The 16,783-nt window shown below is 53.0% G+C and overlaps 1 protein-coding gene across 1 annotated transcript; it reads left to right on the top strand.

The window, feature by feature from the left end:
- Positions 1 to 3,823: 3,823 nt before the first annotated feature.
- Positions 3,824 to 10,758, top strand: LOC116859054 (interstitial collagenase-like). The gene is made up of 10 exons (XM_032844061.1): positions 3,824 to 3,943; positions 4,384 to 4,628; positions 4,720 to 4,868; positions 5,108 to 5,233; positions 5,901 to 6,056; positions 6,170 to 6,287; positions 7,991 to 8,124; positions 9,539 to 9,701; positions 10,229 to 10,332; positions 10,513 to 10,758. The coding sequence occupies exons 1-10, from the start codon at positions 3,839 to 3,841 to the stop codon at positions 10,611 to 10,613; spliced, it is 1,401 nt and encodes a 466-aa protein (XP_032699952.1). The 5' UTR covers positions 3,824 to 3,838; the 3' UTR covers positions 10,614 to 10,758.
- Positions 10,759 to 16,783: the final 6,025 nt, after the last annotated feature.

Genomic DNA, 16,783 nt, shown 5'->3' with positions numbered 1-16,783 from the left:
TCCAAGACAATGCAGACAGGGTCGGGGCACCGTGGACCGAGGAAGCCATTTGACCCCACGGTGGACGTTTGTGGTCACCGCGGAGAGCCCGGGGCCAGGGATCAAAGTCAAGGTCAAGCTTCAACAATAAGGTGGACCGTGAAGAGCAGAGAGATGATTGGGGAGCTGTGGTCATCGATCTGGTCCACAGAGCAGACAGGTTCCCAGCGTGAGGGAAGACATTTACACGCAAGGAGCTGCTGACAGCAAAGCAAGAAGGGCGGCCGCCACAGGGGAGGGCATCAGCCTACACACAGACGGGCTGCGCCACCTCCCTGCCTTTTCCACACTGACCTCCCGTTAGACTGAAGAGACGTTTTCCAGTGTCAGGCACACAGGGACATCAGGGTTCAGGAAGATCCTCTCAGACGCGAGGGTCTGGGTGGTGGCATGGAGACGCCACTATGGCATGACAGAGCCCGCGGAACCAGCCTCGCGTCCCGTGACGCCTTCTCTGGTAGGGGGACAAAGCCCCTTACCCAGAGCCTGTGTGTGGCACCTGGCGACAGGGCACCATGAAGGCTGTGGACTGGAGGTACACACACACGCGACCGTGTGGGACGATGTCAGGCATCTCCTCCTGGAAGGTAGCCATGACGACGGGAGGCACGACAGGTGCACTCCGATGCGTGCACACACGCGCGCGCACACACACACGCTGGTTGGCCATGCTTGGCCATTCGTAAGGAGAACATACATAACATACGAACATACCATTCGTAAGGAGAACATACGGCATGGGGCAAAGCCGTCCTTTACGTTACTCCCCAAGCAAAACAGCTTTAAATATTTAGAGGTTCTGCTGAAGGTCATTTCAAGACTTTTAAGACCAAAAAACTAGCAGGAAAAAAAAAATCTGACAATCCCGTTGAATTATCAAATGAAAAGGTTGAATTTCCAAGTGTAGGAAAACGTGAGGTGAGATGCCTCTTCCAGGACTGAACTTAATATGGAAGAACACAAGCACGTCTGAGTCCCTCCCCGGAGCAGCAGGCGTGAGGTGACCAAAAGGACCTTGGAAACACGTCGCCTGTTTGGAGATAGTCAGGAGCCCGTGGAGGTCGCCGCACTCTCCAGTCTGAGTTCCCTTGAGTCCGCCGTCCTCCCGGGGAGCACGGGACAGAGGAGTGATTTCCTCCAAACTGCAGGCCAAAGGGGGCCAGAGGGACGGACAGAGCCCCCGGGGAAGGAGCTTCTGAGGCTGAGGAGCAGGCGACACCATTCGAACTGTCCTGAGCTTCTCGGGAGCTGCGGGAGGCTGAGGCGGCGCCAGGACCCCTGCAGGACTTGACCCCCAGCTTTCGATCGAGACGGTTCTGTCTTCCTTCTGCTCAGGCCGCAGCACGTGCCGGCAGTAATCGCGGAGTCTCTGAGCACCTCCCTGGGAAGTTCAAGACTCAGGACCCCGTGAGTCTTTGAGGCCGGCTGCCTACCCAGAGCTTAACTTAAAAATTCCTTTGTCCTTTGGGGAGGAAACCGCACAAACAGCTGTTTTGGGGACCAGTCTGCACCCGAGGCCGCATTCCTGAAGCTGCGAGGAAATGCATACGGCTCTCAGGCCAGAGCTGTGCCCCCAGACCCGGAGCAGAAGGCGGGAGCCAAGCTCCTCGCGCTCTCCTGGGCCGTGACACCCCGTCCCTGCAGAGCTGTGACCCCCGGCCCGTGGGCGACCTCTCTCTGTTCGCATCTCTTCGTCTGGGAAGTCGGGCTGCTGGGCCGGATGCTGGGTTCCCGGGTTTCACTGCACGGACATCGGGGGCCTCGTTGGAGGACAGGGGACGGGGGACCCCGTGGGCTGGAGGGAGGCAGGGCGCTCAGGCCCCATTTCCCACTTTCCAGAGGGCACTTCTGCTCTCATCAGCTTACGGGTTGGCTTTCCAAAAGGGATTTCGTTTGTGGACAAACAAAGTGTTTGTTTGAAGGACACGGGGGTCCGCAAGCGTTGGAGGACGCACCGACCACAGTCTGTGCAGAGCCCTACCCCGTGGGACATCGGGAGAGCCTCTCCCCAGGGTTCCCTTGTAATTCCGGGCCCAGCCCCAGACGCTCAAGTGCCCTTGAGCTACCGCGGGCACCTGGCTTCCCACCACCCCCTGGAGCAGGGTGCAGCCTCCTCGCACCGGCCAGACTCCCCAAGAGTCGGGGCGTGTCTGCTACCCCTTGATTTTAACTGCGAGCTCTAGAGTGAAGGGGCTCTGGCAGGATTTCCGTGGCCTGCACTGACGTCAGCTCAGTCGCTGGTACCCTGAGGTCCCCGCTCCACCGTACCACTTGCTCCCACGGATGCCGGGGGCAAGGAGAGGACGCTAGCCTCTTGAGAATTTCTTCCAATTCCTCTTACTGTCTCAAACTCATGAGTTGCTCCACTTCGATGAGGAAGTTGCGGTCAGATAATTAGGGAGGAAATGAGCCCTTCCACACCAACCCAAAATACACTGAAGCAATATTTATGGACAAGACGTTGTGCTTTGTGTGGCAAGGAGAATGGAAGTCGGAAGCTGGTGAGGTGAGAAAGCCCGCTTGACAGGTGGGAAGGCAGGGGACCCGTCAGCTGCTGGCGGGGGAGGCAAGTGGTACGGACTTTACGTCTCATTCAACACTTTCTAGTCAGGAGGGTGGGGCATGAGTAGAGGAAGCCACAGATTTCAATCATCTTTTCTCACCACTGGTAAAAAGGTCACCCCCCCCCAAAACACTCTAATATGAAACAGGGATACATAAAGACACAGTTTTCATTTCATAGCCATGAATTTATTTTAACATGCATAGAAAATAATAAGCCATTAAACCCTGATTTTACAGATAGGAGAGCCTCTAACGAGGCAAAACTTGGGGCAGCCAGGTGGCTCCATCATTAAGCGTCTGCCTTCGGCTCCGGTCATGATCCTGGGGTCCTGGGATCAAGCCCTGACTAGGGCTCCCTGCTCAGTGGGGAGCCTGCTTCTCCCTCTCCCTCTGTTGCTCTCCCTGCTTCTGCTCTCTCTCTGTCAGATAAATAAATAAAATCTTTAAGAAAAATAAGACAGCAGACTCCCAATAAGACAATAAGACTTGGTGTCCCACCAGCCCCAGCCTCCCCTGGTACGTTCCGACGGGTTTCAGAGAAGGATCCTGTGTGTCCCATGATGCCAGTGTGCAGGGTCTACACAGGGTGTGAATTACCACATGCCCCACCTGTGGGCAGGGGTTTCTCAGCCAAGGTTCTCACCCCCGGGCCTGAATAAAGGTAGAGAGCAAATGTGGGACCCTGGAGAAGGTGTTCCAGGAGACTTAGCAGAGGAGGCCGGGATAACCACCCCATGGCAAGCACCTGCAGGGCTGCGGACTTGGGCAGTGCAGGCCCTGAACAACCACACAGCACAGCCACAAGTCAACCCCTGTGCCCTCTGCCTGGGGATCAGGAGCTGGGTGCCACGCGGCGCACCTCAAGGCCAGCAGGATCAAGGAGCAAGGCCTCCGTTTCCAAGTGCTCATGGAGCCTTCTACACGCTGCTCAAACAGGGTAGAAAGGGACTGAAGAAAACAACTGTCTTGTGCCTCCTTTCCACACGTCCTGTTTGGTACGAATCCTAAGATTGCAACACCAAGAGAATCTAAATAATCTGCAGGCGTCACCGTTTCTGATAATCGCAGGAGCTATTCATCGCTAATCAAAGAGGATATTATGGAGCGTGAGTCAGCCTCGGGCTTTCTGGAAGCACCGAACCATATATAAAGACGGAGCTTCCTCGCCGAGGTGCTGCAACGGCAGGTGGGGCGCCTCACAGGCCTTCAGCAGGGCAGGAGCACGAGAGCCAGCATGCCCAGCCTCCCTCTGCTGCTGCTGCTGCTCTGGGGCGTGGGGTCCCACGGCTTCCCCGCCGCGACCTCGGGAGCGCAAGAGCAGGATGCGGAGTTGGTTCAGGTAAAAGCAGGATTTCACACGGCACAAAGGCAGGAGCCTCTATTTGCACGTCTGCTCAGCAGTACGGAGTAGCAGTCGTAGTGTAAAGGATTTTACGGAAGGGTGGATTTCTTCCAAAGAGAAATCTTTGGTAGAAGGGGCTCTTTCCCCAAAACTCTGTCCGGCCATGCACAGGGTCTCCTCTTCCCTTCCCAGCTGAGGTGAGTGGGAGCGAGGGGACGTACGCAGACGTCCCCATGAATTGTCGTTCGGACTGCGTGCTCGCTAGTGCAGGGAGAGTTCTACCAGGGACTGGTCTCCACCCGTCAGGATTTCCACCGTGAAATCGAAACACCATCTTTAGAAGTGGTTCTCCGCTGTAGCTAGAGCTCCTCACTGCCAATCTTGAGAAACGAGAAAGAGTTCCCATCCAGCGTTTCAATAATTGTGTCTTTCATCAGAAATACCTGGAAAACTACTACAACCTGAAGAGTGACGGGAAGCAAATCCCAAGGCAGAGGAACAGCAGTCTGGTGGCTGAGAAGCTAAAGCAGATGCAGACGTTCTTCGGACTGAAGGTGACGGGGAAGGCGGACGCCGACACCCTGACTCTGATGAGGCAGCCCCGATGTGGGGTGCCCGACGTGGCTCCGTACACCCTCGGGGAGAAGACCCTCCGCTGGGAGCACACCCACCTGACCTACAGGTAAGCAGACCGGGCACCAGAGCGAGGGCGCCGTCTCCCAGCAGAGCCGTGAGCCATGAGTCCTTACGTCTCTGTTTTATTCCGTTCTAAGGCTTGAAAATTACACACCAGATTTGCCAAGAGCAGACGTGGACAGCGCCATTGACAGAGCCTTTCAGCTCTGGAGTAATGTCTCACCCCTGACCTTCACCAGGGTCTCTGAGGGCCAAGCGGACATAATGATATCCTTTGTCAGGGGAGGTAAGCTCTTCTGGTCCCACAGCAGCACTCTCACCCTAAGTCCCACGTGCCCCAAACCCCTTCATCTTTGCAGCTGGAGGAGCTGGTTCAGAAGTGGTGTTGACTTTGTAGGCTTAAGGAGGGAACCTAGATCCCATCTGATGGAAGTCTGTTGTCCTCTCAGCAAGCCAGTGCTTTCTCTCCTGGGTTAGCCTAAATGGGAACCAAGAGGGACATTTCTCGAATTCTGTTTCTGGCAGATCACTATGACAATTCTCCCTTCGACGGACCCGACGGAATCCTCGCTCACGCTTTTCCACCAGGCCCGAATCTTGGAGGAGATGCTCACTTTGATGAAGATGAAAGCTGGACCAAGGATTATAGAAGTGAGTCAACTCATCTGGCCTCTCCCAATCTCCCCGTCCCTTCTTGCTCCACAGGAATCCTGTTTGGCTTAACGGAAAGAACCATTTTGTAGAAGGAGGCATTTTCTACTGCCGCTTACGAAACGAATGATAAATTTAGACAACTGGAAGAGAAGGCTATTTCTGTTAGTAATAACATCTTGTTGGCAGCAAACAGCCCGCTCCAAAATTTCTGTTAAGACAGTATTGGAAATCTTAACGTTTTTCTTGTGGGCATCTACAATAGAATTATTTTTTTATTAGAAGGACGCACCATAATTTAACAATGTTAGTAAGAGTATGTGAAAATTAAGGGAGGAGAGATTGTATTTTCCAAAACTTCCAGCATAGGCATGTATGAGTTTGTACATAGGAAGAAAAAATCATTACCAGAACTCCACTGCGTCTCCGTGAACTAGTACTCAGGAACTCATACAAGACCGGTCTGCACACGACACAGAATCGGCCGAGCTTACTTTCTCATTGTATCAGTGCAAACACAGAGCTTGTGTTTTAGCCTGTGTCTTCCCTGTTAATAACAGCCTCCCGTCCTCCCACCTTTGGGAAAAGGCTTTCTAGCTCTTTCATGCCAGGTCTCTCAATGGAGAACACTGAAAACATTCATTAATGGCTTTATTGGACCTTTTAGATTACAACCTCTATCGTGTGGCTGCTCATGAGTTGGGTCATTCCCTTGGACTTTCTCATTCTACTGATATTGGGGCTCTGATGTACCCCAACTACATGTACGAAGGTCATGTCCAGCTGTCTCAGGATGACATCAATGCCATCCAGGCCATATATGGTGAGTAGACAGAAAACTAGGGACGAGGGGCCATTAGAACAGCCATTAGCTGCCTCCTTTAAGAAGCTGTGCAAGACCAGGCAGAACTAACCCCAGACCCCTTTTTATTTTAGGACCTTCTCCCAATCCCGTCCAGCCAACAGGCCCCCAGACACCACAAGTGTGTGACAGTAACCTAGTCTTCGATGCTATCTCTACCGTTCGGGGAGAACTGATGTTCTTTAAAGACAGGTAGGACATCAGTCCCTCCCTGTGCCTTGTGCTTGTAAGAACACGGCTCTCACAGCCATGGGTGCACACACAGTGTTTATTCTGCACTTTCTTGCATGTACAGTTAGAATTACAAGGAACTGTAAGCAGTTACACACACCCGCAAGGTGCAATAAGCTTGTAACAGCCTTTCCCCGCATGTACTCTGTTGTTCGGTTCTCAGACAAAAATACCATCGAAGTAGAAAATTCAGTGGATAGAATCCCATTTTACAGATCAGTAAAGTAAAGCAGGGAGAAGGAAAGAGAGACTTTCAGGGCACAGAGTTCTCTAGTGACGGAGCAGTAGCTGTTCTGACTCCCACTCCCGAGCTCTCCTCGTCAATGCCGCTCTTCACAATGAACCGTGAATGAAGGAGGGTCCTTCTCAGGAGAAACAGCCCGTGATGCTGAGCAGGGCTGTGCAGCCGCTCTGTCCCACTGAAGATGCCCCCAGCCCAAGCCCGTGACTGCAGAGACCTAGAGAAGGGGAGGAGCCACCGTGGGGAAAACCTCCAGGAGTTCACGAGGACCCTCCTGTGAGCACATACGGGTGGTCCCTGAAGGCTTCTCTCCCCACAGGAGGGTTCTGGCGCCCCCTCCGCAGCATGTGGGCTCAAAGATGCCAGGGTCGCCTCTCATGCAAGGCCCAGGCCTGCTGTCTGTACCACCCTGATTCCTAAAGGACCGTGCACAGGAATAGTAGGTCCTTTTCTGGAAGATGCTGTCCCCGGGATGGGGACGGAGGCCGGGCCGGCGCGTCAGCACAGAGAAAGGAGTGGGTTCGGCTGGGCTCAACGTCTTGGCTGCTATTCCTGGAGTCTGGTCTGCACAGTTTTGTCACTCTGTGGTCAGATCCATGTGAGAATAGAAGGCATTGGTTCCAGATGCTTGCCATCCTCTCCCCTACGAAGGATAAGGCTGGGTGCAAACCCTAGCAGCTGTGGCTCAGAGCTGGGCAGGTGCTACGGAAAGAGTGGGTTTGAAAGGAAAGCTCTTGGTAGGGCAGGACATGCCTCTCAAAGCAAGGACTCGAGAGATTTCTCCAAGGAACAGACACAGGTCTAGGATTCTCAGGAACTGAAAGGACACTGAGCTCACTTAGTGTGACCAAGTCATGAAGCCATGGGAGGCTAGAGACAGGAACAGCCTTGCTCAGGGTCTCCCAGCAGCCGAGGTGGGATTGGAGCTGCCCAGCAGGTTCCGACGGCACGGGCCTCAGTGTCCCCTGTAGACTGTAGATCCAACCAGAGGAGGAGGAACGGAGTGGCTGCCAACTCTGGGTCTAAAATTAACCTTTGCCTCTCTCTTATCACATATGTGGCCGTAAACAGCTCCCTCCCCCTCGCCGCCCTTGATCTCTCATTGGTGAGGTGAGAGTGCCAGGCTCTCAGGGAGGGGGGTGGTTTTTAAGGCGCAGGGGAAAGGCCCTGCTGCCCCATCTGCACGGGGTGTTGGCAACCAGCGGTGGGCTGCGGCACGGGTGTCTGGCCACTGGCTCCAGATGGCACCGCCAAAGCCAGTGGTTCTACTGTGGAATTCACGCGCCGCCCATCCCTTTGTAACAATTTTGCTACATGTGACTGTTTATGTTCTCGAGGTTGGCTGGGCTGTCGTGCTCGTTAAAGGTCAGCCCACCCTTGCATCCAGGAGATCAAAACCTTTGCCGTTTTTTTTCTACATCAGGTTCTACATGCGCCAAAATCCCTTCTACCCAGAAGTTGAGCTGAATTTCATTTCTACTTTCTGGCCGGAGCTGCCGAGTGGTCTTCAGGCTGCTTATGAATTCCCTGAGAGAGATGAAATCCGCTTTTTCAAAGGTAACGCTTCCCCCGGGTGTCCCGCTTCTGTGCGTTCCCCTGCTTTGGGGCTGAGATATGAGTGAGCTCCGGCTGCTTTCTCTCGGTGGCCTTTGGAAAATCTGATGCTTTCACTCACCACCCCGATGGGAGTCCAGCCCCTTACCTAAGCATTGCCTCGTGCATTTCTGAGTCATTTTAGATAGAAAGTGTATCTGTGGGTGCTCTGCGGGGCCACAAACCTGGCTTAGGAAAGCGTTTTCTCTGCAAACTACTTACATACCCACCCTGGGGCCCACAGAATAGAGCAGATGACACAGAAGCACTGGAGTGTCCAGATTTCTTGGAGTCTATTTTCATACCAATGGGTCTCCTGAGGGAGGAAGAGGCCGCCCTGGGAGCTGGCTGTCAAAGTAGGGTCCTCAGACCAGCAGCGTTGACACCCCGGGGGGTCTGTTAGAGACCCAGACTCTCACTTAGCACAGTGTGCTCCAGGGCCATCCACGAGATCGGCTCCCACTCCAGACCTTCTGGAATTCTAGCAAGAATTCCCAGGCAATTTGTACGCTAAAATACGACGAGCCGTACCGTGAATCAAGTGGGACAGACTTTTCTTATTCTGTCAGAATGAAACATAATCCAATGATGAGCCCATCATTGGCTTGGAAGACACTGTGCCAAACGCCGGTGCTTCTGCAAACAGATGTCTGGTCTCGTCCACACGAGCATTCGAGTGCTTGACAGCGCCGAAGGGCTGAATGCGGTTTGGACGGGCAGAAAACGTTGACACAGGCTTCCTGGCCCTTCTATCACAAAGTTAAACAGGATTTTAGACGCACAAAATTTCAAGCCGCTTTCTCATAAGGGGCAAATGAGTGTATTTGTGCCGTGAGAATCATCCTGGCTTCAAGATCTGAGACCTGTTTTATGGGATGTGGGTTACGGAGTATGAACACACAGATCTGGAACCAGCAACCACTGGCTATTTGGCGCTGTGTTCTAGTGAGACGCGATGGTTCTTATTTACAGAGGTTGCAAGTCGTTACGGCCTGTGAGTCATTACAACCCCCTGGCCTTTGGGAAACCACTGGTGTGACTGTGCCCAGCCCCAGGCTGCTAGAGCAGGGAGCCCTGTATCGCCACCGTACGCAGCATGGGCAAGTCTCTGGTCAAGGCTGCAACTGGCTTTGGGAAGACACCCTCAGCCCCACAAGCCAGTTGCCCTCCAAGCTCACTGCAGATTCAAATGATGTAGGAAACTTTAAAGTGTATATACATTTAAGTGATCTGGGATACAATACTGGCATCGGTATCTTTAAGAATCTCCCTAGACAGTTCTCATGTGGGGCCAGGACGCTGGAGTCGGCTCGCTGTCTTCTGGTGTCCAGGACAAGTGTTTCCATCCTTTTTTTTTTTTTTTTTTTTTGATTGGCAGGTAATCAGTACTGGGCCGTTCAGGGACAGGAAATGCTGTACGGATACCCCAAGGACATCTACCGATCCTTTGGCTTCCCTCAAACCGTGAAGAACATCGATGCTGCTGTTTCTGATGAAGAAACTGGGAAAACCTACTTCTTTGTTGCTAACAAATACTGGAGGTAAAGACTGAGCATAGAATATGTTCGCACAGCACCGCTTTCTAGCTAGAGAGAAACTTCTAGATCGAACCATAGCCAAATGAGTCTCCGACGGCCTTGGCTGGCTGCCGTCTCTGTGAGTGGCTGCCAGCAGTCTAGCCACCAGGTCTGTCCTGGCGACCATCACGCAGCCCCCGCAGTGGGGATGCAGTGAACACGCTGGGCTGAATTTGGGAAAGGACAGCTGAGGAGGGGGCGTCTACCTTCACGGAGCCCCTTCTGCCAGTAGGAATGTATCTTTCATTGCAGTTTACATTAGCAGGACAATGGGCGGCGCCTCCTGGAGAATTAGAATTAGTTGTTGGCATTGACACGGACCTTAAAGATCTCCTCTTCACCCAGCGTTCTACCTCCCCTTCCCCCATACTAGACAAGATCTATGGGGTTGAAAGTTCCTATAAGAGTCCCGCTACCAAAGTCCCCGTAATGCCTTTGAGAAGTCTACACATTTAGCACGTTCTGACACTTTCAATCACTGTTTTGACCAGGTATGACGAGTATAAGCGTTCCATGGACGCAGGTTACCCCAGAACGATCGCAGCTGACTTTCCTGGCATTGGCCATAAAGTTGATGCTGCTTTCCAGAAATACGGTAAGTGAATGTGTATATTTATTTCCTCCATCTCGCTGTCACAGAATAGTGTCAACGCTCTTATTTGGAACAGTGAGTGCCCAAAATATTTGTTCTCACAAATGGCAGGATTTTTCCAGAATTCAGGTTACACCTGAAATCATGTGTGTACAGTAGTGAGTCTCGTCTGCTTGTTTCTAGGGTTCCTCTACATCGTGCACGGGACGACGCAGTACCAATTCGATCTTCGGACCCAGAGGATTCTGAGTATCGATAGAGTTAATAGTTGGTTCAACTGCTAATGGAGATGACCGACTGTCGCCCCAGAGAAATACACGTCAAGAGCCCAAGGAGACGTCTTCCTGAAGAGCCATTTGGTTACCTAAAATCAGAGCTATTAAGTGTTTCTGTCCCGATACCTCCTTCTGCACTTACTCTTTACGCCTGGGAGTGCAACATGACACGCACTCCTGTAATTCAGCCCCACAGCTGAGCTAAGAAAGGTCGGGCTTAACGGCTCGTGGATTCAAATGGGCCAGTTTTGCAAAGAAAAAAAAGCTTTTCCAAAGTATAGGATCCTGACATTGACCCTGGAGTTCAGTTCTTCAAGACAGCAGACCAGAGCAGAAACAGTTCCCAAGCATAGAAGCAGCCACTAGACCGTCCTCATATGCAAGGAACAGCTTTGATTACAGAAAATAAAGCGCTTGTGTTTCAAATAAAGCCTTCCATGTCATTACTGTTTAATATACTTTCTAGTACATTTATTACACGATTATTTCCTGATGATAAAGACATCTTCCGGAGATTAGCTTTCAAATTTGAAGTGGGAATAGACAAATACGTAGAATATTCACATGGGAAGCGAGGATACGCAAAAAGGTGGACTATTCCCCCATTTCCATGGAATTTACATCCTCTAGAAGAGGTTAAAACCTACTTCCCGGGTCCTGTGTAAAGATTTGAAAGTTGGCTGTTGGTAGAGACTTCTTCTGAGCACGTCGGGAGCTCTGCTGTCCAGGGATCCCACTCCCTGCCATTGTGGAGGAGAGGGGGCTGGGACATGGTGGGGGACCTGTATCGCCCCAGATGGAAACACGCGACCACTGGTGCAAATTTCTCTGGCGGCCCCACCTTGCCATGGGGATCATGGAAGACCAGAGGGAGCTTCCAAGAGACGGAAGAAACTAGAAATCTCGGGCCACCACTCAAGACAATTACTCTGAACTTCAGTAGAGTTTGCTTAAGAAGTAAACTGTGGTGGTTCTAGACCACTAAGAATCTGGATTTTGTTAAGGCCACACAAGCTAGTTTTTCTTTATGGAGGTTTTCATGCCTCGTCTGGGGGAGTATTAATGTCAGCGGGGTCCCCAGTAGTAGCTCAGCCCATGGGGTGGGGGTTGGGGGGTGTTCATGGTGTGGGTGGAATTTCCTAATACGAATATTTTAAGGTACTCACGGTTCTGAGGCAAGCAGCTCTTGACTCAAGAATTTGGACAGAAGTGTCACCTGTCCTTTGGCCAAGTCTCCTCTCTTCTAATGAACATTTTGATATTGAAGTGTACATCACATAAGTACAGAGAAATGTGCAGACATCAATCACTGAGTTCCCATCACTGAGTTATGACAATGTGAACAACCCATGTAGCTCTCACCCAGGATGAAGGAATGGAGCGTCACCTTGAGATCCTGCCCACCGCTCAACACTGTCCACTTAGCCCATGAGACTCAGATCCTGAAACAGAATACTTTGGTGGGGCCACTGGGGATGGGGGGTTCTCAGGAGAAGATTGGCAAAACATTCTAGAGCATTCTGCAGCTACCGAATGTGGTCTCAGATGGCTCCGATCTCATGAGCAAGGGCTCTGGAGCGAAGCCTGCATCATGGTCGGTCCCACCATGAGGCATGGCGCCAGGCGTCTGTACCCCAGGGTCGATCCGTCCTCAGCTGAGGTCTGGTCTGGGGGAGGGGCAGAGCTCCCAGGCAATATGGCTCCCACTGGACAAAGAAACGGGACAAGTGGGAACAGCAAGCCGCTGCCACAAGCTCCCAGAGTAGCAGGAGAGTGCGTGTGCTGGTGCTAATGGGGGCTGGAGACACAGCCAGCCACGTTCTCTACCCGTTCTCTGTTCCCCAGAGGCAACCAGCACGCTGACCTTGAGCTTCTGGGATGAAACCCGCCTATTCTGGAACTGAACGAGATCAGGTTTATGTCCTCCTGCGTCTACCTTGCTGCGTCCGGCACCACGTTTCTGCACTTCGTTCACGGGAGATGCACTTTGACTTCTCACATTTGGGGCTTTTCGTAAGTTATGCTGCACTTTCGCAGGCATGTCTGCTGGTTTTGTACCTAACAGTGCCCCTGCCGAGCCGTAGACGTCCGTGAACATGATTTCTGCAGATCTGCCCCCGGCCTCCGGGCCTCCCAGCCACAGCAGCAGGGACCGGCTCTCTCCAGCTTTGATGCCAGCTTCTCGCCTTCCGGCTGCGCTCACTGGGCCCATGCTTCCCGCTCCAGGGCCCATGTGCCTCTTCTGCTGGTGCTGGTCCAGCTCTGCCGTCGACCTCACTCAGAACTCACGCAGAGGCAGCCTGCGAGGGAGAAGCCCGGCCGCGGGTGGAGCCGTCGTCTCACCAACGTGAGAGACACAGAGGAGTAAATGCGTCGCCCTCTCTTGCCCCAGAGCGATGTTGCTATGGCGCAGTTCAAGTGTGTCCTCAGCTGGTCCCATTCTAAGCAAGGCGTTTCTCGTCTCTGCCTGGCCGGCAATCCAGCTTTGCGTTGTCTCCCCTCCTTTCCCTGTTTTGCTCTCCCCAACCCTCCGTCCAGCCCTCTCTCTGGCTCTCACGCCTCAGGCTCTGCTTTCTAAAAATGCCGGGTTAAGCTTGCTTCTGCTGGGAGTGGGGTAGACAGGACTCTTGGTATCACTGTGTCATCACAGCTACCAAGACTTTTCTCTGCTGTTGATCACGAAGAAGTAGAGATGGCTGAGGAGCGAAGGGACCATCAGCTGGCCGTGACACGTAGGTGGCTCAAGAGGGTTGGGGCTGTGGGAAGTGGGGAGTGGGCTTGTCAAGCGCACTGGGACTTTGGTGGAAAGAAAGTCAGTTGCTCAAGGCAGCCGAGCATCCACCGAAGGCACACTATGAAAGTCAAAAGACAAGAGTGACATTACAGAGCTCCTCACCTGAAACTCCTTTCACACTGTGTGTCAACTAACTAGAATTTAAATAAAAATCTTTAATAAAAACTTTTAAAAAAAAGAAAGAAGTCTTATGAAAGTTAGAGATAAGTAAGGCTCTGACTGCAGCTCATGCCGGGTCCGGTGGGCCCATGGACCATCCTGCGTCCATTTCTCCGGTCAGACTCTCCCCCGGGCTGGCTGACTGCTGGAGTTAGAAGCTTAGAGCAGGAAGGATCAACTGGAAGTTTCTGGAAAAGCTCCTCCCTACATTCTCTGTGAAGACAGTCAATTAGAAGCAACAAACCCATACCACATCCGAAGGACTACAAAGAACCGTCAGACCCTCGAAGACTTAAAAGCCAAAAAGGATGGGGCTCCCTTTCATGACCCCATTCAGCTTAGCACCAGCCCGTGCGGAAACCAAGGGAACCGCGGCGGGTGATGGCGGACTTCTGTCACCTCACGAGGCGTAGTACGCATCCCGGCGACGGGGTCCGACACGGTTGCTCCCCTGCAGCAAAACAACCAGCCCAGAACCTCGGCGTGCGGTGACGCAGGAGGAACGGTTGAGGACGTCGCTAACTTTCTACGCCCAGACGCTCTGAAAAATGGAGTGTTCGCTGGTTTGTTCTTTGTTCTGGTTTTAAGCAAAGACCTAGCTTTTCTAGCCGGAGGCTTTGGGAAGAATTTAGCCTCCAACACTACAACAAACGGAAATAGACCTTTTTTCCTGGACCCAGTCCATGTCCTGAAGAGGCGCCGTGCTGGCCAGCAAACCCATGAGAGTGCGAGATCTGCTCCGCCGCACAGGTCTCCGAGGTCTCACGCAAGCGACCCGGGCTTTTCCGAATCCTCACTTCCTGTCTGTGATAGAGGAAAACTAATGGGATCTCCGAGGGTCTTCCTGAAGACGGACCAGCTACATCACCCAGCACTGAACCTGTCGCATGGAAAATACTGAAGAAATGACGGTTGCCTTTTCTTTCCTACATTCTCCTAAACCCAGAATTTTCGTCTTTGTTACTCTCCTTTCTCACAGGTTTATTTCTACCAAAAAAAAAAAAAAGCCCACCATACTGGTGAACCAACCCAAAAAATGAACCTGAATCCAAACTGAAAATACAGGAACGTTATTCTGAGTATCCAATTATCATTAATGATAACGGCTATTGTAGGTCAGCATAGATTATCACACTTTCCAATATTTATGGGAAGCCCCAAAGCCACGACCCTGAGGTAGCTCTAACCTCTCCTTCGACACTTTGTCTCCTTAGTGGATAGTCGTTTTCATGGCAAAAATTTGTGACCAAAAATCTTCCCCTACGTTACCAGGAGGGAAGTAAAATGGGTAAAAATTCAGCAGTCGGTTATCTTCCCGTCCAGCAGCAGTCGAAGTGGTGATGAAAGCGTGGGAAAGGAAGTCTGAGACTTTGCGCAAGAGCCCAGACCACGAGCCATATCAGGATTTCCAAGGAAAGAAGTCGTGCATTAACCATCAGGGTGTCATGACCCGGCCGGCCCAGGATCTCGGCTACAATCTGAGAATCAGAGGTCGTCGGATGCCGAAAAGTGATAGGTAACCAGTTTTCCTGGAATTGAGCCGTCTCTAGGCGGAGAGCCCTGTGTGTTTTTCGGGCTTGGTTACAGGACGCCCTGAACCAGAGACCGTGTCTCATCTGAAGGTCACCTGTGAGGGCAGGTGCAGCACGGCTGGCAACACGGACTTCATTGCCGGCCTCCCGGCGTGTTCTCCCCTGCGCTGCCTTCTGATAACTAACAAAGAGCCCCGTGGCTCACAGGTGACCCCCCCTCGATAACTACCAGCGACCTCACCTACCTGGTGACCTACTCACCTACCAGGCGAGGCCAGCGTGCCCCTTGCTGCTCCATAAAAGTTGCGGAAGCGGGGGCAGAGTCAAGGCTGGGGAGAGCAGCAGACCGCCCCCAGGGGGTCCAGCCCGCTGCCCTGGCCGTAAGTTACCCCGAATCCAGCTGTGGAAATGCCGGGGGCCTTGCTTTGTTCAGGCGTTACAGTGCCTTCCCGTCTGGGGGCTGCGTTCTCTGGCCCGGCTCCACCGCTGACAGCAAGCAGAGGCCGTAGGAACGCAGCAGCGAGACACGGGCCAGACGAGGAGCCTAGATCAGCGGGACGATGAGAGGGCTGAGAGGAGAGCGGAAGCTGGAGGGCGAGCTGGAGGCAGTTTCAGGCATCAGTCTCCAGAATGAGGGAAAACAAACAAAAAGTGTCAAAAAATGTGAGAGAAAAGCTGTGGGAGAGAGCCCAGGTTCAGAAGGCAAGAGGCTTTTGGTAAAAATGTAAGTGGTAACGGTTAGGATTCTATTTATTTATTTATTTATTTCTTATTTCTTTTCAGCGTAACAGTATTCCTTGTTTTTGCACCACACCCAGTGCTCCGTGCAGTCCGTGCCCTCTCCAATACCCACCACCTGGTTCCCCCAGCCCCCCACCCCCGGCCCTTCAAAACCCTCAGGTTGTTTTTCAGAGTCCATAGTCTCTCATGGTTCACCTCCCCTTCCAATTTCCCCCAACTCCCTTCTCCTAACTCCCCTTGTCCTCCATGCTATTTGTTATGCTCCATAAGGATGTGAAACCATTTGGTGATCATTGACTCCCTCTGCTTGACTTATGTCACGCAGCATCATCTCCTCCAGTCCCGTCCATGTTGCTACAAACGTCGGGGATTCATCTTTTTATTTCTTTTTAAGATTTTATTTGCTCCTTTGAGAGGGAGAGACAGGCACAAGCAGGGGGAACGGCCGGCAAAGGGAGAAGCAGGCTCCCTGCTGAGCAGGAAGCCGGACTCGGGGCTCGATCCCACGACCCGACACCGTGACCTGAGCGGAAGGCAGCGGCTTCCCCGAGGAGGCCCGCAGGCGCGCGCGACGGTCAGCACCCTGGGTCATCCTTTCCCACTTGGCGGCCGGCTGGCCTCGCGTCAGTAATCAATTTTCCCGCCTCGAGTCCAGCCCGCTGGGTTGTTCCAGCACGCGAGGGCCCGGCGTCCAGGGCTTGTACCTGGGAACATTTCAGCTTTTCTTTAAGGACCAGTTCTACGCCTGCCGAGCGCACTTCAACGCGCTCCGCCCTCCAGGCCGCCCCGACGGCCCGCCCCGGGGCCGGAACCGCGCGCAGGAGCTCCGGGTCGGTGTCGGTCGCGCACCCGCCGGCTCTGCTTCCCGCGCCAGGGCCCACGAGAGCCGTCAGCGGGACGGGCCGTCACGACAGAACCGTGACTCTGGTGCGGACCTGCGCCCCCGGCCTGGC

Source organism: Lontra canadensis, unplaced genomic scaffold (genome assembly GCF_010015895.1).
Source record: "Lontra canadensis isolate GAN:19392208 unplaced genomic scaffold, GSC_riverotter_1.0 scaffold147, whole genome shotgun sequence".
NCBI classification, from domain to species: Eukaryota; Metazoa; Chordata; class Mammalia; order Carnivora; family Mustelidae; genus Lontra; species Lontra canadensis.
This window is presented reverse-complemented; position numbering and strand designations above follow the sequence as displayed.